Genomic DNA, 24,879 nt, shown 5'->3' on the forward strand with positions numbered 1-24,879 from the left:
TCTCATTTTTTTCCACTGTCTCAACGGGATTCTAATGCCTAGGTTCCTAGAAATAGTTTGTTGACTAGGCTAGTGAATGTGCAGCCTACAAATTCAAATTTAGTAGTTTATTTTTGCATAGACTCACTAACAGGATTGCAAGACCTCTCTTAAAATAGCAAATTGTTTTGTGGATGCTTTTTGACATGGCTGTGACAATCCAGGTGTATTCATGTATGTGAAGTAGATGTGTAAATGAAGGATTGTGCCTGGAATGAGTAAAGGAAACTGGCAATTGGAAACTTCCCAGAGTTTTACTGAGAAAAACAAACTGATCATTTAGAAGATATTGTATCTAGTGTTGTGTTGGCACTGCAGGCTTTTGAGTCTCTTTTAGATCAACTGATATTATAAATGAAGGTGCTCACTGAGGGGAAAGAAATAATCCAGTGTCTTGTAGTTCCTGCCATTTGTTTGCATCTGTGTGCCGTCACCCACACATGTGGCCTTCTACTGAATGAGAACAAAAGATTGATCCAATTGAGGGGGGGAAAAGAAGTCCTGTGTATCTTGATTTATTTTTCCTGGGGTAGTTTTCAGCTAGATAATTTCCTTGACACAGCTTGTTGTGTAGCTGCATAGATTCTTGTGTTGGCACAAGGGGAGGGGTCTGAGTGGCAGTGCATTTTGCTGTGTTCTTGATAACTGGTTTCACGTATACTAGGGGAGAAATCTGTATTTTGTCATTCTTAGGCAAAGCTGTAACTATTTTTAAAAGCAAAGAAAAGGATATATATTTTTTTCAGAGTAAATTGGGCTATAAAGGGCTGTGAAGTGAATAATGCTTACCAAATTCTGCATAAGCTAAATGCAATGCATTTGCGAAGTTTTGGGTGACACACTTTGCAATGATGCCAGTCCATAAACACAGCTGTTTTGGCATGATGACATATGATGTGGGTTGGAGTTGCGGTGAATTTTTGTTTATGCAACCTAGTATATACGTATCAACTGGTAGAGGGGTTCAGTTTTATTACAAAAACTCTAGAACAATACTTGGCAGCTTCATTTTATTTTTGCATGTCTCTTAAGCAGAGTCTAATGAACAATATGCTGTATTAGAAACTGAAAATAACTCCTTCCAAAGTTTTCTCAGCTTGATATGCATAAGAAAGATGACAGATATATCAAGGAAGCTCTTTGCGTGCTTATGAATGCCTTGGAGGTTTGCGTGCCATTAGGAAGTCTGTCGCTGGGAAGATAGCTAGTGTGGGAGTGAGTCAGGGCAGGATTTCCCTCAGACTCCCTCTCCTGAGATGACCAATTAGAGCACGAAGTTCGCTTACCAGCGTCAATATTGGCTGAAGGGATGGGGCAGAACAAGTTCTCTGCGCACTTTTTGGGATGCTGTCTGCTAGCAAAGGACAGGAGGTGGAAGGTTTTTAGATAAGAAGAGGCTTGCTGGGTTGGAGGTGGCAAATTTAGCCATCGGAAAACCAGAATGTTTAAGAAAATCAAGATATCTTTCCTGAACGGCTAGTCTGATCAGAAGGGCTTGTAAGATTACTTACTGTTCCTGCTTTTGGTATTGTTTTTTTTTCTTTGGTTGGCTTTGTGTATATGTGTGGTTTTGTATGTTTTTTAGTTAAAAACATGCGTATTTTTCCTAAACTTAAATGATGAACTCTTCCTATGCTCCCCTGCTTTTGTCAAACTAATCATTTAGCTCTTTCATAATCCAGACTTTGTCTCCTAAAGGAATAGAAGTTTCTTGTTTTATTATATAAGAGTAATGCTGTTCACTTATTAACAGTGAAAAGTTCAGGCCAAGTGCTTCTCAAAATCCTTATCATTGAGAGAAGGCACTCTTGTGGCTGCTATACATGTGATTTTGATACAAACAGTTTCTCCTTTAGCCAAATACTAATTTGGGCTTCCAACTGTTAGTGTGCTGATTTTGCACTTTTAATTTCATCAAAACTGAAAAGGAAAATGTCATTAATTTTGCAAATAGATAGGCAGCCTGTTAGGAAGGAGTGTTAGGGAGTTAGTTGGACTGGGGGTTCTGAGCATGTAAGCTTTTATGTGAACCACGAGGATCTTTTCTGTTGCACCGACAACAGAAAGTGTATGATAGCTTTTGAGCTAAACAAAGGCCTTCCTGTTTAAATTTTAGGCGTATTCCTTTAATCATTTGAATGGCTGTCAAAGAAATGCATTCTTAATAATGCTGTTTCACAAAGCAATTAAGTAATGGGATTAATTTTCATGTAGTTGTATGTTTCCCAGTTGAAATCTGCATGACTTTGCATGTTATCTTTCTGTTTTTTACTGGAATACATAAGATGTATTTCCACAAGCAGTAATGTGGGGAAGCCTGGAGTAGCACAGGAACATTATCCAGTTGGTCTCACAAAATATTCCTCTTCTCAATAGATTCAGAGTACAGAGGGGGATCTACCACACGTTCCAGCTTCTCATCAATTGGCAGTGACCAAGTCAAGGAAAGGTGAGTAGACTTCAACTTCTAGGAGACAGCAGTCTGCTGAGATTCCTTCCCTATTTGAAATGCTGATTCATGTATTTTAAACTTCTAAAAATTCTCTTCTCTCTAGAATTAAAAAAAAATAAAAAAATCTGGGTTTCCTTTTCAGTTAAATCACAGAACATTACTGCAAAGTGGCAATCAAATTACAGGCAAGATGACAGTGCTGTAACCTCACTGCCTGTTTGCACTTTTGTGCCATTGATGATAGCTCAGAGAAGCAGAAATGTTAATTCAGATTTTGAGATTTTTTTTCCTCTAGCAAATCCTGTAATTTAAGATATCCATTTAAACTAAAATTATATTGTTTTAAACCTAAATTTCATGATATGCTTAGCCTTTGCTGGTGAGCTACTGTTCTATCTGAAGGCTGTCTGCAGAGAAGACTAGTAAGCACATGGAAATTGTATTCCTTCATATGACAAAATGTGCACTGGCTCTTGTGGTTCACATGTGCTTTCATCTGCAATTGTTATTTATATTTTATGGTTTTGAAAGAGGGAAAAGACTGATGTTTAATTTTGACTGTTACTGGCTCTTACCCAAAGTTGGAAAGTGAAATCTGCTCTCTGAAATGTGTGTATAATTAAAGAACTAGAGCTTGTTGTGTTTAGCAAGACACCTAGCTTTCATGCTAGTTCTTGGTGAAACAGCATAGCTATCAATGTAAGATGCTGCAGAGAGACACAGGCAATTTTCTTAAGGCACGGAAATTCTCATTTGCCTTTTTGCAGATGAACTGAGTCTTGTGAACTGTCAGCTGAATTGCATTAGTATGGTTGAGCATGCTCTGGGCTCTGTGCTGAAGGTTGATGATTGGCTACTAGGGTTATGTTGTGCTACAAATTCAGCAGTGTTTTGTGCAACACAGAATTGCACACCCAAGTCATCTCCTGTTATCACAGAATTGCCAAGGATGGAGAAGACTTCTGAGACCATCTGGTCCAAATATCCACCTGTCATCACCAATACATCCCACTAAACTGTATTCCTAGATACAACATCTGAATATTTCTTGAACACCTCCAGGGACAGTGACTCCACCACCTCCCTAGGCAGCCCTTTCCAGTATCTGACCACACTCTGTCATGAATACAGGCTACAAGGAAGGGCCACCAGAAACTGCATTTCTAGCTGTTCCCAGCATTTTCCCCTTGGCTGTATTTTAAAGTTAACGATTACATGCTTTCAGACAATTGTTTGCCTGTGGTTAAAGCCCTTGGGTAATAGATTAGTGCAGGTAATGTGACAGAGATGCACTCTTTACAGGTCAGGTGTCTTATTTCCCTGGCCTTGGCAGCTACAGAAACAGTTTTTCAGAGAAAGGTGACTAATGGAACTTGGAGCTGCAGTCAAGGAGGATTAAAAACACATATATATTTTCCTCCTTCTAAAATGTCAATTTTATGTTTTTGATTCCCACTAGGAGGTACCCTCCTCTTGCTCCATGCAAGAAAAAAAACCCACATAGAACACATAAGAACCCATATAGAGTCATAGAATCACTCAGGTAGGAAAAGACGTTAAAGATCATTGAGTCCAACCATGACCTAATCATACTACCCTAACAAACAACCCTCCACTAAATCAATATATACCTGCTGAAAAGTACTGAGCAGCTCTGGCATTGGGTTTCTAGTGTGGCAGGAGCAGGGTGTGCTGGCTCCTATCTCCCAGCTAGTATATCCCATCTGTTTCTGAATGTGCTTGGCAATGATTACCAATGAGAGTTTTTCCTCATGCCAGTATTGCCTAAGGTTCTCAGATAACTTGTCTCACAAGGATATTGATGCTGTTGGCAAGCCTGCATGTTCACTAAAATCAGTTTGGGACCAATTTTTTATTTCACCTGGAAGATGTGAAAAGTGTATGGTGGTGCTATATACAGGTCTTAGTGAAATTGCCTAGAAGGAAAGTGTGTGGTGGGGAGCTTACCTGAAACATGAAAATAGTACTTATTTTTTCAGGTTGTTCATGTGAATGATGTAGGTTTCTGTTTTCTCAGAAAGCAGATGCTCATCAAATTTGAAGTCATCCAGTGTCAGTGGTCATTCTCTGAAAATGCTTGCTGTTGTGTCTGAACGTGAAGTTGTACTCTGGCTAGCAGTCATGAGAGATCAGGTCAACACGAAATTCAATTGCAGGTCTTAATTTTCAATGTGATTTCCGCTGTTGATTCTCATACAGACTCACTACTTCAGTGCTGCTGGCTCTATTGTAAATAAGCATCCCTAACAAATGTTTGTTCCAGATAAATATTTCCTCTGTCAGAATAAGTTTGTACCTTTTTCTTTTCCCTTTAGAGGTACTTCTGTGTTGATTAGCAGTGTTAGTTTAATGCTGGTCAGTACAGAATGTTACAAACCTTGCAGTGCAGCTTTACTTCTGCACTATGGGCTGTGGGTGCTCTCCCTGGTGTTTACAACACTTTGGAATTTAAAATGTGTAAAACTTTTACACATTTTAAGAGTATGTGTAGTAAGGTGTGAGCTATTTGAATTAAGAAAGGAGAAAAAGATTTTCATAGAATCATAGTCTGAGTTAGAAGAAACCTTCTGGAGTGTGTTACTGTATGCTTGAACAGCACTGAGGCTACTGTGGCTTAGACTCCCCATCAGAGCATATTTCTAATGTCAGGATAGCTGTGGTTATAAGTGGTAGGCTTGTTGCTTCAGAATGGCTTCTAAGTGTGTTTTGCTGTAGTAGTGTCCTTATTAAATATGTTACGGAGAAGCAAAGAATTCTGAGTCATATTGATGTACTATCTTGATGTGCTTTTTAGGTTGTGTCTTCTAAACAGTGCTGAGCTGAAGTTTATTTATTGTGCTCCAAATTGGCATTCTGTTCTTTGTTGTTGCACAATTCAAATGTGTATATCTTTTCTTTTTGCTCACAGATAGGTTTGGGTCTTTTTTTAGGAACACAGTAAGCTTCATGTGCTTTGCACTGTAAACACACAGTGCTGTTAAATGTCCAGCATTTAAGGAAGAAAAAAACACTCACCTTTTGCAGAGTTATCTGGAAGGAAGGCTTGTTAGTTGGAAAACAATTCTTCCTGACAAGACAAATATAGGCACACATACAGAACAAAATATTCTCAGAGCTTTGTGTTTTGTGAGTGTTTGGTTGCTGCCATCAGTAGCTTTGTCAAATTTTGGATTGACAAACTTATTTCGTTTAAAGCATCTGACACACACAGTCAAAAACAGTAACTAATTCTGAAAATGTAGTCCTTAAAAATGAAGAAAGCAGATCACTGGCACTTCCTGTCAGCATATTATTGTATTTTGTGCCTTTTAGAGGTTGAAGTTCCAGAAGTAGACTGGAGATGGGGGAGTGAGAAGAAAATATTTGGAACAAATTTAGTATCTGCAGAAATCTGTGTATGTATATCCAGAAGCTAAGAAATCCCTGAGGACTTTGAAGAGTTTCTGGTTTTGATGGTGCTGGGCTGCAGTGTGTGATCAGTATGAGGGGAAATAAGAGCAGCAGGTCTTAAGTCCTGGAATGGAATACTTCAAAGCTATATTGGGAGTGTCAATTTATTAATAATCACACAAAAATCAGAATGTGTTAGAGCTTTATCAATACCGTAGCTATGAGAAATATAAATGTTAAAGACTTTCACAGGCACTTTCCATGCATTTGTCCTCCTTTGTCAGCAGCAGTGATGCGGAACATATGAGTATTTGATTGGCCTGTTAGGATCTGTGGAATTGTCAGTCTATTGGTAGCTGAATGTTATTTTACAACATACAGAATAGATGAATTATTCAATCTGTTTAATCTGTGCTTTCATGTTCTGTAAACCACAGACCTCTTTTTTTATCATCTGTTTCTGCTTAGAACTTTGTCAGCGTATTTGCTGTATTTTTGAATACCCACATTGTTCTGGCTTGTATTCAGTGCCTAAAAATATTTGATGTTTTATGCAACTTAAAACAATCATCCGAGGGGCATCTGTGTCTCGTGCTCAGTTTAACTGGGACATGAGTTTGATTGTTACTTTTATTTTTTTTCATCTTGAGTGGTTCATTTTCCCACACTTTTTTCCAGTCTTTGTGCTGAGTTTTCTGCATTCAGGGTGAGCAGAGGGGAGCCATGGCTGGTTAGCACTTCTTTGTCTTAAGATTCTCTGCTGCCAGGGGGCATTTTAGTCAAGATCTAAATGTAACTTTGTAATTTAAAAAATAAAGACTAAACATTAATCTTCTCCCCTCATCTGCTTGAATCTGAAAGGCATCCAAGTGACATGGAGCAGGTTGGTACTTCGGGATCAGGACTTGTCAGGAAGGATGGATACCGTTATATGTTAGTGTATCGCAATCTAAAAATTGATATTTCCAATCTTTATGGAGCCAAACATTATCATTTCACTTCTGAAGTAGAGATTCCTGTTTGTTAGAAGTTTTTACTTCATTTACATGGTAGTGATATCAAGGAGAATTCTGAGAATTTGCAAGAGGCAAAGATTTGGTAGAGGAAGACCACTCATGCTTATAAAAAAAATGTCTTCTCTGATTTCTCTGATTTTATTTAAAATGTTGGAAAAAAAAAAATCCTAGCACCTTTATAACAGGAAAGGATGGCTACATTAATATTACATTATATCTATAGGAGGCACCAAGGTGGTTTGATTCTATTGATGTGGTGTTAATTTACTGCCATGGATAATGATGTTGGGGCAGGTATGAGTGCCTCTGGTCTTGACTGACCATTTACGTGGCAGTACATGGCAGGTAAGGCTGTCAAGTCACTTGTGTAAAGTACCAGCCCTGTGGAAAGTGATATAAAGCCCTGATTTTGACTTCAGTGCACTCTTCCCTAGGAGACTGAGAATTATTTAGGGAGATGTACATATATCTAATATTTCCTTTTTAGTGACATATGTTTATGTACACGTGTGCGTATGTATTTACAGATGTATGACTAAGAAAGAAATAGAAAGGCAGGTCAGTATTTTTATTGAGCCATAATAAATTTCATGTACATGAAACCAGATGCCAATATATGCACTGGTGCATTGTATTGGGTGCTTGCTAAGAGCCAGGCCGGTTTGAGTGAAGTAATTCCTATTGTCTTTACTAGGAGCTGGGTGGGGATGTCTGCCTTGTGGTAAAAAATTGTTTATCATTGCAGGATATTGTGGCCACCATGATAACACAGTAGCTGCATAATTTGAAAGGCACTCCCTAAAAGCTGTATGAAAACACTGATGAAGTTGAAAGGGCAGTTTCCCTGACCAGCTGTTCACCAGTTTCTGTGCCTATGCAGACTTTTATTTCTGCATTGGTAAAATGTTCTATAAAATTAATAATTTTAATATAAAATTAGATCTGAATATCCAGCAGTTTAAAACAGTTTTCACAATGCATTCCAATGCGTTGAGCTGTGAACTGGGTTTAATTATATGATGACAGTTAAGTGGTGGAAGGAATGTGGGGCAAAATCCTGTTTTCAGCTACAGAGAGTAGAACAGTGAGCTTCTATGAAGGGATGAAAAGGTGGTGGGGTGTAGAGGCTGAGGGCTGCTGTGCTCTCATCCCGTAGCCAAGCTCTTATAGGTTTGCTGAGGTTTAGAGGTGAGATGGATTGCTATCACTCTGAGCAAGATGGCCATAATGGTGTGAGCTAAACCCTACACTTGGAAGTATACACTGTGTCCAATGAAGAACAACAGTGCCATGTGGTGCAGTACTGCAGGGTGTACAGAGATCCCCTGGCCAGGGAGCTCTGTGGTACAGCGCCTGCACCAGAAGACATCACTCTTGGGTAGTTTCAAGGGTTTGGGTGTCTTTTTAGGCTCTTAGAACACTTCTCTACTGTGAGTAGAAAGGAGCAAGCAGGGAGGATCTTATCTCCAGTGTACAGAATGAGGGCTGAGAGTGTGTTTTGGCTGATTGCCAGTCAGTGTGTTCGAAATGTTTTGTGTTTGGCCACTAAACCAGGGAGGGGAGTCTCTAGCAGTTCTCAGCATTGCTCTCTGCTCATCTTATTCTGTTCCTTGGGATGCATCAGATGGTCTGGGCTGGCAGTGAACCCTTTTATCACTCTGATCAGGAGGGGTAGCAGATCTGTGCATGTCAATACTGTTCCAATGAATGCATGAGAGTTAACCAGTGATTCAGTTTTGGTGGAAGAAAAACTGCAGCAGTAGCAACATCAGTGAGTGTGGTTTTTCCACAAAACAGGAGAGAAAAGTGTGAAAAAAGGTTCCTCTGCCAGTGCTATTTAAAGTTTCACAAGTAAAGCTTTGCGTGAGGGAAGGTTTTGCACTCCATATGATTGGAACCAGCAGGTCTTGTTCAAAATGAATTGTTCAAAATGGAATTTGAAAAGGAATAGGGCTATCTACTTAATGTTATTTTGATGTAAAAGAAAAGCACATGTTGAACGTGACTGGCTTAAAGGGTGGTGAGCTGCAAATGAACTATAGTTGAGTTTTGCTTTGTTTTAAGCAGATCAGCTTTTACGGACTGCTAGTCAGCACTCAGATAGCAGTGGCTTTGCTGAGGATTCTTCCACAGACTGTTCTCCATTTAATCAGCTTCAGGTAAGTCTTCCATACTGTGGCTGGCATTGCATCGATTATTGTGGCAGAGCAGAGTTGTGGGGAGGGAAGAAGGTATGCTGGTGTTTGGCATCTTCTGTGACTGTCAGTCAAGGTTCTAATAAACTTCTCATTTTCAGAATTGGATCTGCACAGTCCCTTATGCTGTGTTAAAATTTTAAAGCCTTTCTGGTAGGAGAGTCAGAGTATACTTGGGCCTGGAATAAGCTCTAAATTCAGTATTTCCTGTGTGCTATTTCTGGTATATCTTTTGTTACTGGCTGAGGTTTCAGAAGTGCAGTCCATTCCTCTTGTGCATGAAGTGAGATTAAGGTGATTAATACAACTTTTCTAGTGAAAATGTGAAATTCATTTCATTTTCTTGTGTCATTTAATTTTATTTTACTTTACTTTTCAGGGTTGTTTTTTTTTTCCATATCTTTCTATATTCTTGCTAGAAGTTGACAGAAAGAGAAAACATTTTCATACTAACTTTGCTGTGTAGGTATACTGATGTTTAGTCCATCTTCAGAGTCCCATGTTTTTTCCCATTCCAGTTCCTTTGTTCTCAGCCCTGGAATTTCAAGTGATACTGACCAGAACTTTCAAGTGTTAAGGGAGGCTTTTGTTCAGCTGGATGCTTATGTGACTACACACATTTGTTCAGCAACTTCATCTGATACTTAACAATGATATTCTCTGCCTCTTCTAACACATTCACATAGCGATGTGTTCAAGTTGGGTTCTGGCCAACTTCTGGATGAAGGCCATTGGGTAGCTTTCTGGGACCTGAATCACTATGATGCAGAATATATGTAAGTGGGAATTCAGGTATCACCAGTAATTTCATTTTAGTGGCTTTTAGCTTCTGGACTTGTTTTATGCTACCGTGTGTGAGACTTTGCTCAAAACACACCTAATGTTCTAAAAGCTATTTGGCACTTACTAGAAAGAGATTCTCATCCACCAAAGTTTGCTTCTCAGCTTTGGTACTGGGACTGTGTGCTTTTCTGTTTACTACTTTGTCTGCTGAGTGCCAAAATGGAAGCAACAACAGGACTGGGCCACTTGTCTCCCTTAAGCATCAACTTACATTAACCAAGAGTGGCGGTGAATAATGGAAATTGAGTGCATGAGTTTCTAGAATGAGCATAAAAATTTGAGATAGCAATTCTACTCTTAGCTGAGTTTGAACTATGCTGAAGTAAGTTGACAGGCATGCTAGCAGTCTCAGACTAGAGTTGCTTGCTCGGGTTACAACCTGATGAAGTGCCTGTTAAAAGTGTGTTGCATCTAAATGCCTCTTCAATGGAAGACTAGCGGAGTTTGTTTGTGCTGGCTGCAAAGTGATGAGATTTTTCTGCTTTCTATTATGCTGTTTTGAAAAGATGTATTGAGTCTGTGTGAGATCTATGCCATGGAGTTGCTAGGCTCTCTTCTGCCACCAGCACTCCTTTATTCAGGACAAGTACTGATCTGACTAGAAAATAGGGATGAATAATGAGACTAGGAAAAAAGAACTTGGCATCTAGTGAAGAGAACCTGTGAAAAGATGAAGGGGATACAGAAGGGTGTACATCTTGTTTTCTTAAAAGTATGGTAAGTTAGTGCCATCTACTGTTAAATAATTGACTCTAGCAGCCTTAACATTCCTCTGAAATTCAAGAAAAAGCTGAAAAACTGGAATTGCATTTCCTTTCATCCCCATTTTGACAGTAAGTGTGGGTATTCAGTAGGGAAGTTTCGTGTTAACAAAGAAATCAGGAAAATTCTCTATCCAAATACTTGAATTTTGCTTGCCTGACTTTGTAGGTAAGCAGTGTGATGGTGCATTAGTTAAGCACACTTGTAGCACATCTAATTTCACCCAAATGCTATAGTCTTCTGTTCTTTTAATGCATTTGACTTGAACACCATCTGAACATATGTAGTATTTAATACAAATTTTAATACAAATTTTAATGCTATGTTAAGTACGTGATGATTTTCATGACTGAAATTATGTTCTAGATTGTGGAGATGGAAGTGTTGCACAACGTGCATCGTAAGTATTTGCTCTAGAATGAGCTAATAGCAGAAAGAATGGCACAAGTTAGAAATATGAAAAGCATCTCTAAATTACCCAGTTCATGACAGCTATGGCAAATTTTCAAAACTGTACTTTTTACTACACATTCTTATGAAAATGTACTTCTAAATATATAGCCAACCATGCTGACCTAAGGAATGTGCTTTGCAATCTGTATACCTCTTCTTCTCCTTTCTCATGAGTGCTTTTCCTGTCATTTATTCCCTATTAAACTAGAAGTTCACTTATGCCTATGCTCTGAAAGTGCATCCTTTTGCAATATGGAATTTAAATAATAATTTAGAATGAGAAGGACAAGGTGTGTTAATAAAGACAGAATAGGGTAAAAGTGCTGGATTCAGTCATCAATGGAGGCTAGCAGACTAGTATTAGATTCCCAGTCTTGAACAATTCCACAACTTAGAACAAGCTGACCATATAGCAAACTGTTTTTCCTATTCTTGGAATCTCACTACAATCCAAAATTCTCCCCACTTCTTCGTGTGCATTCCCTAGTACCATCCTTGGTTTCAATGATGAGTATGAACCTTTTTGGAAGGGAGATGCCACAAACCTCCAGTCTGATAACCCTTTGCCATTGCTATCTAAAACATATACTTTCATTTTACTGCTGCTACATTTATTCTTTTGCAGTAATATTTACTGTCAAATCAAAAATGAGTGTGAATGGCTTGGCTACGTTTTCTTTTCCCATCCTCCTTTTGGGTGCTGTACTTCAGAATGCTTCTAATCAGTCTGAAACTATGGTTTCTTCATTCTTTCATTTTCACCTGCTGTACCAACTACATTTTTGATTATTTCACCATAATACCAAATTAATATGGACTTAGGCTGTTAGCCTGATTCCTGAGAAGGCAGGAGCTGAGTCTCCAGTTCTTTCTCTCATTTGCTGCCTTGAATCTTTCCTAGGTTCAGGAGTCTTTGCAAGGCATGGGAAGCAGTGCTGACAGCTGTGACAGTGAGACAACTGTGACATCACATAGTGAAGAACAGAAGACACCAATAGCCAAAGAACGGCCATGTTTCAATAAGTTTGAGGAGGAAGAAGAGGAAGAGGAGGAGGAGGATGACGATGAAGAGGATGATGACTCTCAAGTAGAGAAAGGAAGGGTAGAGGCATATTCTGAAAACCTAAGGAAAGACGATAAAAGAAATTGTGATTATGAAGCTGAACAAAATAATGGAGAAGAAAGTAAGTCATCTCATGTATTTAAGATGGTTGGAGGAGAGGGCAGCTCTAAAGATGAAGGTATTTCCAGTGAGCAGAAAGAATTGGAGCTTCTGGAGGAAGGCAGTGATGAAAGCGATCTTGATAATGCCACCACTTTTGAGTTTCCTCAGTACCAAACACATCATATCCTTAAGTCACTGGAGTCTCTGGAAGGTGACAGCTCTTCCCCATCGTCCTTGGACAGGGTTCATGTTGCTTTGCAAAGAGCTCGGATGAGAGTCATCAGTACATCTGACTCAAGGGCTGGGCGCTCCTTCTTGAAGTCAAAAGATCTCCTGAGGAAACAAAGACAGTGGTTGGCTGAATCAGGTTATCCTCTAAGGCGATCTCAATCTCTCCCAACTGCATTACTGAATCCAGTGAAAGTGGTGTCCTCTGTGAATGTCCAGTTAACTCCAGGAAAAGAGACTCTGTGTGGTCCTCCTTCTTTCACCTACAAGTACACACACATGGAGGAAGATGAAAAACTGACTTCTGAGGGTGACAAACAGGAAGATAAAGCAGCTACCAGTCAGCCTGTGTGCAAATCCACACTATTCATTGCAACTTCATCCTCTAAAAGAGAAGTGCCCCAGGCTGAGCTCAGGAGACTGTCCGAGGCATCCAGTCCCACCAGGGGACAGAACTGCCCACTACACACCCCAGCACACATGTCCCAGTCAACGTGCTCCCTGCACTCCCTCCCGGCTGAGTGGCTGGACAGGCCACTCTGTGAGCACATGAGGACACTTAGCACCCACAGTGTCCCGAGTATTTCTGGTTCCTCCCTCAGTGCCTTGCTTTCGCCCTTCAGCTGTCCCTTTTCTCCAAGGCACTCTGGATATTCTCATCGACCTCATGCCATCAATCCACCCTCCACTGTGGAAATGCAGCTTCGCAGAGTCCTACATGACATCAGAAACTCTCTGCAGAACCTCTCACAGGTAAGAGAAAGCAAATGAGCTTCTTATTTTATTTTTATAAAAATAAAATGATAGCCCAAATATTCTTTTATGCAGCATATGAAATCGAAGAAAAAAAACCAAAACACTGCATTGTGCCTGTTAGGTTTCCTACTTCTTTCAGGAGCTTCTGTTTAAAGTGGTCACCAAGTGTCCAGTGCACCACTACTTTTTTGTATTGATTTTGTTCATGTTGCACTTTATCCAGATCATTAGTTAACTATTTTTTTAATTTTTTTATGGTTATTCTTACATATGAGGAAGGAGCAGTCTATGCCTCATAAGCAGTTATTTTAAAGCAATAGCCGTTAGCTTTAGATATGAAAATACTTATCACCTTTAATGGTGCTTTAGCCTGTCACTTCTCTTTGATGTACTTTCTTGGATAACAGTTGGATAACTGATAGATTTCTTTTTCATTACAAGTCCTGTGACTTCACTAATGATGTTAATGATGATCATTCATTCAACTTAATGTTTCTGTGCTGGTTTATGTCAATATTGAACACGTTCAACTCTGGAGCCAGCAGTGTAATCTTGAGGTTATCAGCCTTTTATTAAGAATTGATTTTGTCACAACGTGTGAAATTTTAGTGACTGTATGAATCTTCTCAATAGTCAGAGAAGAAACATTTTAGAATGTAAGCGTATATATGTACATAGTTTGGCCCAAAAATAATGCCTCCTATTTTCTTCATGGAAACTGCAACAGATTAAAAAGAACACAATAGCATTGTTTGGTAGAAAAAAATTCTCAGCTGAAAAACACTTTTGCAATATGGCCACCACTGTTGGCTATGCATTTTCAGCAGCAGTGAACAAGAACCTGCATGCTGTGCTCGTAAAAATCTACATGGCCGTCCGGAATGCAGCTTGTCTTTCACATCACTGTTGCTACTGATGAAAAGCACCACCCACCTCCTCACTGTGCCAACATCTGCTATTTGGTCTATATAAATGTTCAGCAAGTGTTGATGAATGACATTAGGTTATTTCTTTCCACATGGAGGAATTCAGTGACACATCTTTGCTTCATACACTCTTGCATGTCAGACACCATTTTGTCAGATTCTACTGCCGTCTGTCTCATGGCAGCAAAATGTAATGGAATATTGGTGGGAAGGTTCAAGGTCTACTGCCCTATCACCAACAACTGCCTCTTACATCGTGGGCCAACACAATAAAATGGAAGCATTGCTTTCAGAGCAGCCCTTGTATATGTATTTTTGGTGGCTTCTGTGATGTCTTCTGCTCTTTTCCTTTTATTAGCAATCGTCTCTGCTCCACCGCCTCTATACTGCTATTGTCTGAGGTGGTAATCCAATTTAGGAGCCTGCAAGCTTCTGTGGAGTGGCTCTATGGACAGAGCACTTGCGGACCCTGCCTGTTAATATGTGAATACATGACAATTATGCAGTTGTTGTTTTGTTTTGGTTTGGTTTTTTTAAACTTCAGTGTCTTCTGTGCCTTTTTTAATCAAGGACAATCATCTGCTTTTCTGCACCCTATTGCTGGTGGTGGGCAGTAGTGGGCTGATTTTAGACCTCCTGTTCTTGTTTGTGTTGTCCCTTGTCCAAAACCTGAGGCTAGTCATGCCTCAAGTTTTCTGAGCTGGCCCTGCTTAAAGTAGCCAACAGCATGCCTGGGAGGCAGCAGTTGCAGAACTTAACTTTCTTTATAAAATTCACTTGCGTGTATAAACTGCAGTCTTGCTGTGTGTAAGGGTAAAGTTGCAGGATGCTAGCTGAATCTGCTGAAAAAGAAAACTATATTACATCCAGATCTTTTGTTCATGCTGGTTCAATAAAAATAAAGTTCCATTAGTAATAGAGGGCGTAATAACTCCTTGCCCTGCTTTGAGTGATTTGTCTACACCAGTCCCATTCTGGGGGATGTGTTCCTTTTTGGTACTGAGTTTTCTGTGAAAAACTGTTGTTTTCAATACATAGTTTCCTTGTGCTGTTTTTCTCTACAGCCAAAACTGAATTTGTAACACAGTGTACTCAGCTTCTTGTAGAAAAATAGGAGATATTTCAACTACACAATCCTGTGTTTTTGGAAGAGGTAAGGAAGAGTAGATTTGTTCCCAAACAAAGAAAACTGGGAGAGGAAAAACAAAGCATGTCCTTGATGTGATCATGTTTGAACAAAGCTTCTTTGAGTGAATGGACATGCTTCAAATTTTCCATGGTGTGTCAATAGTTCTTTTGAATTCTTTCAGAATTAGATTGGTCTTTTTCATGTTTGAAAAGGTACGCATTTTTGCTGTTTCCCCTGTTCTTTGCTGTGCCACATTTCTATGTGTAACAGCCTCTGTCTTTTATCTGGTTGCTCCAGATGTTGATGCAACATGCAAATAGAAATTCTTCAACAGTCCTGTTCTCATGGGAGATCATTAGCATGCAAGGGTCTTTGGATGTAGGCAATAAGGTGAGATTAATAAAAACAAACACAAAATCAGCATATACAAAAAACAAACAAACAAAAAAAACAACTACTGAGTGCGGAGCAAAATCCCACAGCAAATGACTGTGATCATCGTTGAAAATGGGACAACTTTCATTTACTCAGATCTGTTTTCCATTATGTTCTTTTTGACTTTTTTGTCAGCTAAGACAGTTGGGACTACTGGATTTTCAGTAGTCTGTACCAGGCATTTTCTGCACCGATGTCTAAGGCAGAGAACTTACCTTTTATTCCTACTTATTGTATCAAACAGGGTTAATTTTTTTTCCAGCTAAAACTTGTTTGCGTTACAGAACTTTGGTGCACACTCTAAGAGTTGGCACTGCCATTTTGCTGAGTTTCCTTTTCCTGCTGCAATGCTGACATTGAGAGCAGAAATCAGAGGCCAGAAAGACTGTGTTTTAACATTGGCTGCTTTTGGACTATTTGAGCATTTGAGAAGATGAGTTCATGAAGGAGATTGACACTCCTGTTTCAAATGTTTTTTTTTTCCCGTAGCATCCAGTGATGAGAGGTCAGGATCTTTCAGCTGCCACTGGTTACACTACTCAGAGATCATCCATTCTACCTCTCTATGAAGTAAGTGACACTTTACACACACTGGCAGTTAGTCAAAATAAAAAAGAAACATCATGTATGTACGTACTGTAGTGTGTGCTATCCTTGGGCAGTTCCCCATCTTCAGAGAGATGACTCTATCCTGCGAACAGTGTCAAAAACAAATCAATCTAAATACATGGAAATACTTTCATGCATTTGTATGGTACACTTGGAAATGTCATATTGAATTAATATCTCATGACACGTAATGTCTGTATGCTGAAGTTTCAGAGGTTCTGAGCAAATGTAGTTATGGACTCCATACTTTATTTTTTTTCCATATATGGTTGGTTTTTTTTTTAATTTCTTTTCTGTATTGTTTTTTTCCTAAGAATACTTTCCAGGAGCTACAAGTGGTAAGGCGAAACCTAAATTTATTCAGAACTCAAATGATGGATTTGGAATTGGCTATGCTACGTCAACAGACAACGGTTTATCAGCACATGACAGAAGAGGAAAGGTAAAATTATATTAAAAAAAAATAAATACTTAGGTACTCATTTATTTCAGAAGAGCAGATCATCTCGTTAAGAAGAGCAATAAAATCTATGAGTTTCAATTTGAGGAGGGTTGGAACTGAGTTTATGCAAGAAAACCCATGTTTACTCTCATCCTTACACCTCTTCATTCTAGAGTTTGTTTTCCCGGTGTTTCTTCTAATTCCATTTCTTGTTAATTGATATTTGTTTCCTCACTTCTGCAGAGTGATTCTACATCTGTGGATTTTAAGGATTTTAAGTGTCATAGGATATGTGAGCACAGGATATTTGAGAGGAAAAGTCTTAAGCACTTTCAACTTGGATTTTTCTCCTTCTTCTCTGTATAGATACAAATAAATAAAAATAACATCATAGCATTCAGATACTTTTCCAATGTGCAGTGGCCACGCAGCAGGGTACAGATGGCATTCATTATTCTGGCTATGTTTGTTGACCGCGGGTTGCAGCAGCTGATGTGGAATAATATTTGAAATTGTTAATTTATTTACTTTAGTTGAATCAGCTCATCACTGACTATAAAGTAAATATAATTTAGATCTGTTGGCCTTCTTTGACCATTCTTTCTGGGTCAAACTGTATCTTCTGCTTGGAAATTCAGAACTATGTGAGAAGAAATGTGATTACTGCTCTGTTCTGTGATTTGGGTTCTTTGTGCCATTGTTCTTTTCGTAATGGATTTTGTGCAGGTATGAAGCTGATCAGCTGCAGAGTTTGAGAAAGTCTGTCCGCATGGAGCTGCAGGAGTTAGAGATGCAGTTAGAGGAACGTCTGCTTGCATTGGAAGACCAGCTGAGAAGTCTACACATGTCTTCCCCTTACAGACCTCAGACACACATAGTAAGTGTTATTTTTTGCATTGCGTGTTTTCTCAGTGTAACATGCATCAGTGTAATGTTAACAACTCTTAAGTGCTAAAATTCTTACTGTGGAATGGCATCTGGGAATCTAATGACAATTTGTGTATTATCGGGTTGTATTTTAATTTTCAGTGTCTTAGTGTGATGAGTGAACAGAGGGATTTTCTTGCTTTTAGTATGTGTCAATACATACTTTTGGGATTTCAGAGTCTGAGATTTCAGGCTTCTTCTGCCAGTGCTTTCTTGTTCTGGTAGGTAGTGCTATTTTGGTAGGTAGTGCTCATGTCTGAAATCTTCCTGGGATGGTTATGATTTCTTTGGAGTTCTCCTATGCTAACTTACTTGTGAAAAGAGAGCAGTGACAAGAAAAGCAGTGTTTCTCTCCCAAGAAACAGTGTGTGCTTCCTTCTAGCTCTGCCTAACCATGGACCAAAAAAACAGGAAAATCCAGTTGTCATCTTCAGGTCTCTTCTTCCATTGCCTTTTGGAGCTCCTTCAGCTGAACATGTGGCTCCCAGCCAGATGGGGAGTAGTTCTGCTTGTACAGACACTCCACTAGCAGCTCAAGAGCAGTAGGGAGTTGCCGGGGGGGAGGTTACTGGTGTCTGTTTATTGGTGGTGTGGCAATATACTTTCTCTTTTTTCACTCAGCAGAAGACTGTTCCTCTTTTTCTGCTGCAATTCTGTCATCAGCCAAACAAAAGAAGCACAAACAGAAAGCATCATGTGTTTTTTATGGATCTCATTCCTCTTTCTTAGCCAGTCTTCTTCTGTAGAAGGAACACAGGCCACATCTTCCTCTTCAATATTTTGTCACGGGAAAAGAAAAAATTGAAACCCAAGAACAGGAAAATATGGCATTACTGCAAGTCCAAGCCAAACTTGCATTCTTTGAACCATATAATATCTTATTTGCAAACCCTTTTATAGAAGAGGGCCAGCTTTAAAAATGACTGAAATAAATTTTCACCAACCAGCTTTGCTTCCTGGTTCCAAGTTTCTGCTGTTACAGAAAGTAGTCTGAGACATGGCGTGTTTATATATTAGATTACAGCAGCTCTGCAAAAAATCCCCAGTGTATTAACCTGGCTTAATTTTTTAGGGTATGTATGGCAGCAGAAGTGCTGATAACCTATCGTGCCCTTCTCCACTGAATGTCATTGAACCAGTAAGTAGTGCTGTATGCTTTATTAAGAAAACAAAGAAATTAATACTTTTCTGGTTGTGTTTCAAATGTTTTTTTAATATCTTTTTTTAAAAAAGTCACAAGAGATTAACTTGAGGCATAGCCCTGGAAATAATCATTTGAGTATTTCTCTAAAGAACAGTTGCATTTTCCTTAAGAGTTAATCATAGCTATAAGAAGTTGTGAAGTATTATTTGTTTTTAAGAGGAATATGGGGAAGTGAGATGTTTGTATTTAGTTGGCATAATGTCTTTGTGGTGAATTTTCTAGGGAAAATTTTATTTTTCTGTGAAGGTTATGCTAGGAGTCCAGAGTAAGCCCCTGAACCACTGAAAACAAGCAGCTCAGAGACTGCAGAGGGAGGGGAAAAAAAAAAAGAACAAACTTGAATTGTTTTAGTAAAGAAAAACAAAATCAAGCCTTTACATGTGCCTCTGTCAGTGGCCCTGGCAGGATGTATCCATATTGCAAAAGTCAGTGGCTTGGGGAACTGCCACAGTTCTTATTTATGTTGGCTTTCAAAAATGCCCATTCCTTTTTATGATCCTCTTTGTTGCAGTCGTAAAGTCAAAGCATATATTTATTTTATAGCCATATTTGTTACATGGAGGGAATGAGTAAGTGATTGAATAAATAACAAGAAAGCATAGCTATGTCTGTATGTGACTTTTTTATGTGCTTATTCAGGACTGTTTCTTTTCTCAATCCTTAGGTCTCTGAACTTATGCGAGAGCAATCATTTCTGAAGTCTGAACTGGGTTTAGGACTGGGAGATCTTGGACTGGAAAATCTACCAGCCGAGGGTACGGAGTCTGTATTCTCCCATGGAAACTCTGATTCCTCCTCAGTGTGCTCCACTGCAAGTAGAAAAGCTGGTGTTGGATCCTCTGAGCTAACAGGAAAGTCTAAGAGTCAAAGCAAGAAGTTATACAGAGCTTCTGTTGCCTTAACACCAACTCCCCCAGTGAGAGCAGGCACTGGACAGCAGGTGGAAAGCTCTGAGGAGTTGGCAGACTCCAAGCCAGAAATGGAGCACAAGCTAGAGAGAGTCACTCTGGTGCCTTCGTTTGATGAAATACACAAAAGCGTGGAGCAGGAAGAGCTGCAGCAAGTCATACGGGAGGTGAGGAGAGAAGGGTTGAGATCTAAAATGTTTGAATGGCGTTTACTGAAAATTAAAGACAAACTGTGTAATTTGTTGCCACTGGACATTTCTATTCATTTGCCAGCCAAGGCTCCATACTCTTCCTGTCCTGTTTTTAAAGACTTGGAGCTTATCATAAGGTATCTGTGCCACAATTCTATTCTCAAGTAAAGCAGTAGAATTTTTTTCAATAACAGTGGTTTGTATGTAAATGAAGAGCAAGTTGCTATTATAAATCCAGGCAAGAAAAAATTTACCATGTCTACTACTTGGTTTAGTATCAGTATTTCAGATTCCCAAGTGAAAATTTCTGTTTTGTTTGCCTGCTAAAATGCCAGTTTGGATTTAATTTGATTGATGAAATACTGTTTCTTAAACAACTCTGTAGTAAATGTTAAAACTGCTTTCCCAGTCCCTCTATACCAAACCACTAATGACAGCAGGAGTGTAAGTGAAACAGGCTGAACTGAGATGAGAAATTATTTCAGATATTGACTGATGTTTTTCAGGTGCTGTTGGACCAGTTTTGTTGGCAGTCAATGAAAGAGGAGGGTGCTTGGGTGTTTCTCTTGTGGGCCAGGTTAATAAACAGTACTAAAATTGCATGCATTGTTTGCCAGTGGCACGACTAAAAGCCTTACGGCGAGTAGTGTAAATGGGGGGAAAAAAAAGCAAGAGACTTTTTATCAAAAACAATGCCCATGAGAAAGGTCTTTCTCTGTTGTGAGTGCAGAAATAGGAATTGAGGACTTATGACTTCTAGTCCTGTTCCTTCACTGAAGAATGGTCACTTAGCCTTTAGCTAGGGGTCCCTAGAGTCTTAGCTTTTAGCATATCCCTTGAAGCTTTGGTATGGCGCTGTTATAAAACCCTGTGAAAGAAAACAGATGTCTGTACTCAGGAATATACAACAGGCCAGGTTGTAATGCAGAGATACCACCCAGGTCTGCTTGCGTTTAGACTGTGAATAACTGAAACCAGCTTTGTCTTTAAAACAGATGAGAGACAGGCTTATCCTGCAATAAAGCAGGAGCTTCAGTCCCAGAGGGATTATTTGCCACTCCTTCCACCCTTGTACAAAAAAAAGGCAGAGTATACTAGACCATGAGGAATCCTTTTCCTCATTGGGTGACCGCAAGACTCTACAGTGTCTTGTTTTTGCAAAGTGGATGACTTGCTGTAGGCTTTACTATGTGTAGGCACTTAACACTTGCACTGTGAGGTCTGTGAAGCAGAAGTACATTACTAAGGAATGTTCAGAGTGAAGATGGTGGCTGGAAGTATAACTTGTTTAGCTTTGGATAACTCTGTAATTAATCAGAGTTCAGACTGCAAAGAAGAATGCTCAGACAAGTATTAACAGTGAGAAAACTGCTGGTGTTTGGCAGTGAGGTGGAAACCTGCTTTCAATAAGTTACCTCATAATGTTGAGTAATACCTTTTGCCATTGGTGTCAGTGGGATGAATTAGGGACAGTGGCATTTTCCTGCAGAGGGACGGATACTGCAGTCAGCTCCTGGTCCCCTACCACTGGGCCTATGACATCATTGTTACTGTGCTCAGCATTAGGAACTGAACACCTCCTGGCTTCATCCTTACAGTGGAGCTTGTGATGCTGTAGTTTTACATTCCTGCTTTGACCCCTTCCAAACTCTTGCTGACATCTTCCCTGAAGTAATCATTTTGGAAGAAGTCTTGGGAAAGGCCTTGTTTGTCATAATATTCCCCAAGTTCCCAAATTTTCTTTCTGGTCCGCTTGCTTTCCTTTTACCCCTTTTTGAAGTGATTTCTTGTCTAATGTTCAGAGTAGACTTGGCATGAAGTGCTCGTCTTGCCTTGCACTTTGATGCTGATTCTGAACTGAACCTAGGATGTTTTATTCATATCATGTCCAGCCATTCTATATAAAAACCTGCATTTCACAAGTTGCAGTGAGGTGCTGCTGAAGGAGGAATGGATAGGAAAGAGAGCTATAATCCAAATGTATTATAAGCGCAGCAAAGACATTAAGGGGAGCTAGAGTCAAAGTGTGGTTATTTCAGCTGATGCTTACTCTGAGATTATCATGTGGAAGTTCCTTTTTAATGTAATTGGTAGCAAACAGAGGTGCAGACTCTTTGCATAGAGATTGTACTTCTGATTTCATGGTGCTGAGGACTTCGTAATGCTAAAAGCATCTGTGCTGAAACTGAGAGACTAGTATTCAGATATGAGTAGTCAGCAAATAACTGAGCTTGACACACTATGTAAATGTTTGAGCACACTGAGAGATTGTTTTCCAGTTTAGCTTTGTTGGCAGCCTGTTTCAGTTCATCTCTGATTCTGAACCTAGATTTTTCATTGCTTCGTAACTCGTAGTTTTTGCAGAGCCAAAAACTATTAAATACCGATCAGTGAAATCTTTTGTACTTCATTAGAGCTAAAGCATAAATTGAAATGTCTTCCTTAAGTAGCTCTATTGTTAGCAAAGGAATTCCAGTTTTGTTGTCAAAAGAAAGAAGTCTGTCAAAAGGCATTCTTGGTACATGCACTCACAAATGTTAAACCATTTCTTATTCCTCCCATTCTCTGTAGCTGTGTGACCCCATGCTGGGGAAAGAGAAGGCAGGCAGTGTTGCAGAATATGCCTGGGTGGTTGTAATATATGTGAGCTTTGACCTGCAACTATTTGCTGGCATTAATAAAAACCTTGATGTTAACTTTTAGCATTAATGAACAAGGTCCCTCTGAAAAGCATTTCACACTGTGAAATGTTAAATGCCAAACAGCAGCCTGCTTGTTTTGTTGAAAATTCAGCCTGACTTCCACTAGGTCATCATCACATGAGGTGCTTACTATGTGGCATGCAGGTCACAGTGTGGCTAGGAGCAAAACCAGGCTCTCTCACCCCATCCTTTTGCAGTTTAGAAGATGTGATAGCTTTAAAAGCTTTCTGTTTAACAATAATGTAGTCATTTTTGCTGATGATCTCAGTTATAAGTGACGCTTAATAAAGTGATTCTTTAAAAATTGTATAATTTTCCTATCAGTGTTTGGGAAGTTGTACTAGGTCTTTACAGACAATTTGAGAATCTTCCCTTTTTCATTTCCATTCAATGCTACATCAGCCTTGATGTTGATCAAAAAATGTAAATGTCTATTTGGTTGTTCTTTGTTCCTGTTTGACTCCTCATCGTATTACTACAAGCATGCAAACTTGTCAGCGCTGCCATGAAGTAGTGGCACAAGGAGAAAACTGAGTAGAAAATAGTTCTAGAATACATAGATCAAGAATAAGAGGATTCTGAAAAGCCTTATTGCATTTTACATCAGTGACTGAAGATCTATCTCCAAAATTGCCACTGAGGTACATTTCGCTTCCAGAGAATTCATTATAAGCAGTAGCATAAGATCATAGTAGTGGCAATTATTTCACAGCAAGAAAGATTTACTGATTTACTCTGGTACTATAAATGTGGAACTCTGTTATCAATACAAAATTAAATATTAGTGTTGAATTAATGTAGTGTACGTACTGTAAATGAGTGGGGTTTCTCCTATTTCAAATGATCAACTTTTCATTCAGCTGCTAAAAATACGGCTGGTGTGCTCATTGACTGCCTTCTGTCCTTTGTACAGAGGAAGCCTTGGCAGAGCGCTGTGTCCTGTGCACCTTGCCCTAAATTGCTTGTAAGGAAGAAGTCAAATATTGGCAATTGTCATGACAGGCACATGGGACTGAGTCAGTGCAGGAATCGATATAATGTCACGCAGGAATGACCTTGGGTCTCAAAAGGAGCTGTGAAAAGCAGAAGCAGAGTGTGGTGACCTTGTCTGAGGAGGGAGGTGAGAGGCGGAGGGCTCAAGTGATTCATCAAGGTTGAGTGAGAAGTCATTGGAAGAGCTAAGAGCAGAGCAGGAGCTGCTTCCCTTCCAGCCTCTGCCTCATCACGAGACTGTCTGTCATGCTAGACCATTTACTTGCTAATTTGGGAAGCTTTTATTCGCTTATTCTGGAAAGTGATGTTTATTTCTGTCTATCCGGTGAGAGGAGGGCATAGAATGCCAGCTTTTAGTGTCCTTGGAGACCCAGCCCTGTGATGCTGAAGCAGAACAGAGAGGTGAACAGAGTTTTGTGGCCGACACTTGTTGGATAGCTGGGCTGTTGTGTTCTGCGGGCTCTTAAAACCTACTCCACCTGCTGCAGCTGGTAGTTCTGTACGGTCTGTTTCCTTCTACGAGTTTCCAGGTCTGGGAGGCACTTACTGAATTGACAGTGGTCCTGAAGCTTTACACATGTGTGTGCGTGTGTTGGCATAGATATCATCAGGAATTGTGGCTGTCTGTAAAACAGGCCCTGTTGAACACTGGCTTTTTTGTCAGCTAAACACAAGCAGTTCAGCTTTAAACCTGTTTCAAAGCAATATTGCAGTGTCTGAGTTTCAGCTTGATGCAAAGTAGTAGTGAAATGAGGAACGTTGCCACTAATGGTTTAAAGATTGAATTGCTTGCCAATGAGGACCAGGGATAAATAACCCATTGCTAATTCTGCTGCCACCCTTCTGACGTTGTTGCTTAATCCTTTTGACGCACCAGGAAAAAGGGAGGCTTACAAGAATAATTGCAAGATGTTCACAGAGATGGTAAGAGCTACGCAAACATGGCAAGGCCTTTGTGAAGGCTAGATCTGAGTAAATATTATTCCTCTGGTATTGGTGAGGCATCAGAACATGAAGGGATTTTGTTACTAGTAAAACCAGGATTAGAAATTTGGGCTTCTACTACTTTTTTTTTTTTTTTTTTTTTTTTTTC

At 39.5% G+C, this 24,879-nt stretch overlaps 1 protein-coding gene across 3 annotated transcripts in view; it reads left to right on the forward strand.

Annotated features, from left to right (window-relative positions):
* The window catches only part of ITPRID2 (ITPR interacting domain containing 2), a 40,949-nt gene that overhangs the window by 13,103 nt on the left and 2,967 nt on the right, over positions 1–24,879 (forward strand). For all 3 annotated transcript variants that reach the window (XM_052676047.1, XM_052676049.1, XM_052676050.1), the window contains 8 exons: positions 2,416–2,488; positions 8,986–9,077; positions 12,073–13,317; positions 16,300–16,380; positions 16,734–16,861; positions 17,588–17,738; positions 18,861–18,926; positions 19,657–20,067. In XM_052676047.1, coding sequence (XP_052532007.1) covers positions 2,416–2,488; positions 8,986–9,077; positions 12,073–13,317; positions 16,300–16,380; positions 16,734–16,861; positions 17,588–17,738; positions 18,861–18,926; positions 19,657–20,067 — 2,247 coding nt within the window. The remainder of the gene's footprint in view (positions 1–2,415; positions 2,489–8,985; positions 9,078–12,072; positions 13,318–16,299; positions 16,381–16,733; positions 16,862–17,587; positions 17,739–18,860; positions 18,927–19,656; positions 20,068–24,879) is intronic.

The sequence above is a fragment of the Tympanuchus pallidicinctus genome, unplaced genomic scaffold (genome assembly GCF_026119805.1).
Source record: "Tympanuchus pallidicinctus isolate F22 unplaced genomic scaffold, pur_lepc_1.0 scaffold15, whole genome shotgun sequence".
In the NCBI taxonomy this organism is placed as follows: domain Eukaryota; kingdom Metazoa; phylum Chordata; class Aves; order Galliformes; family Phasianidae; genus Tympanuchus; species Tympanuchus pallidicinctus.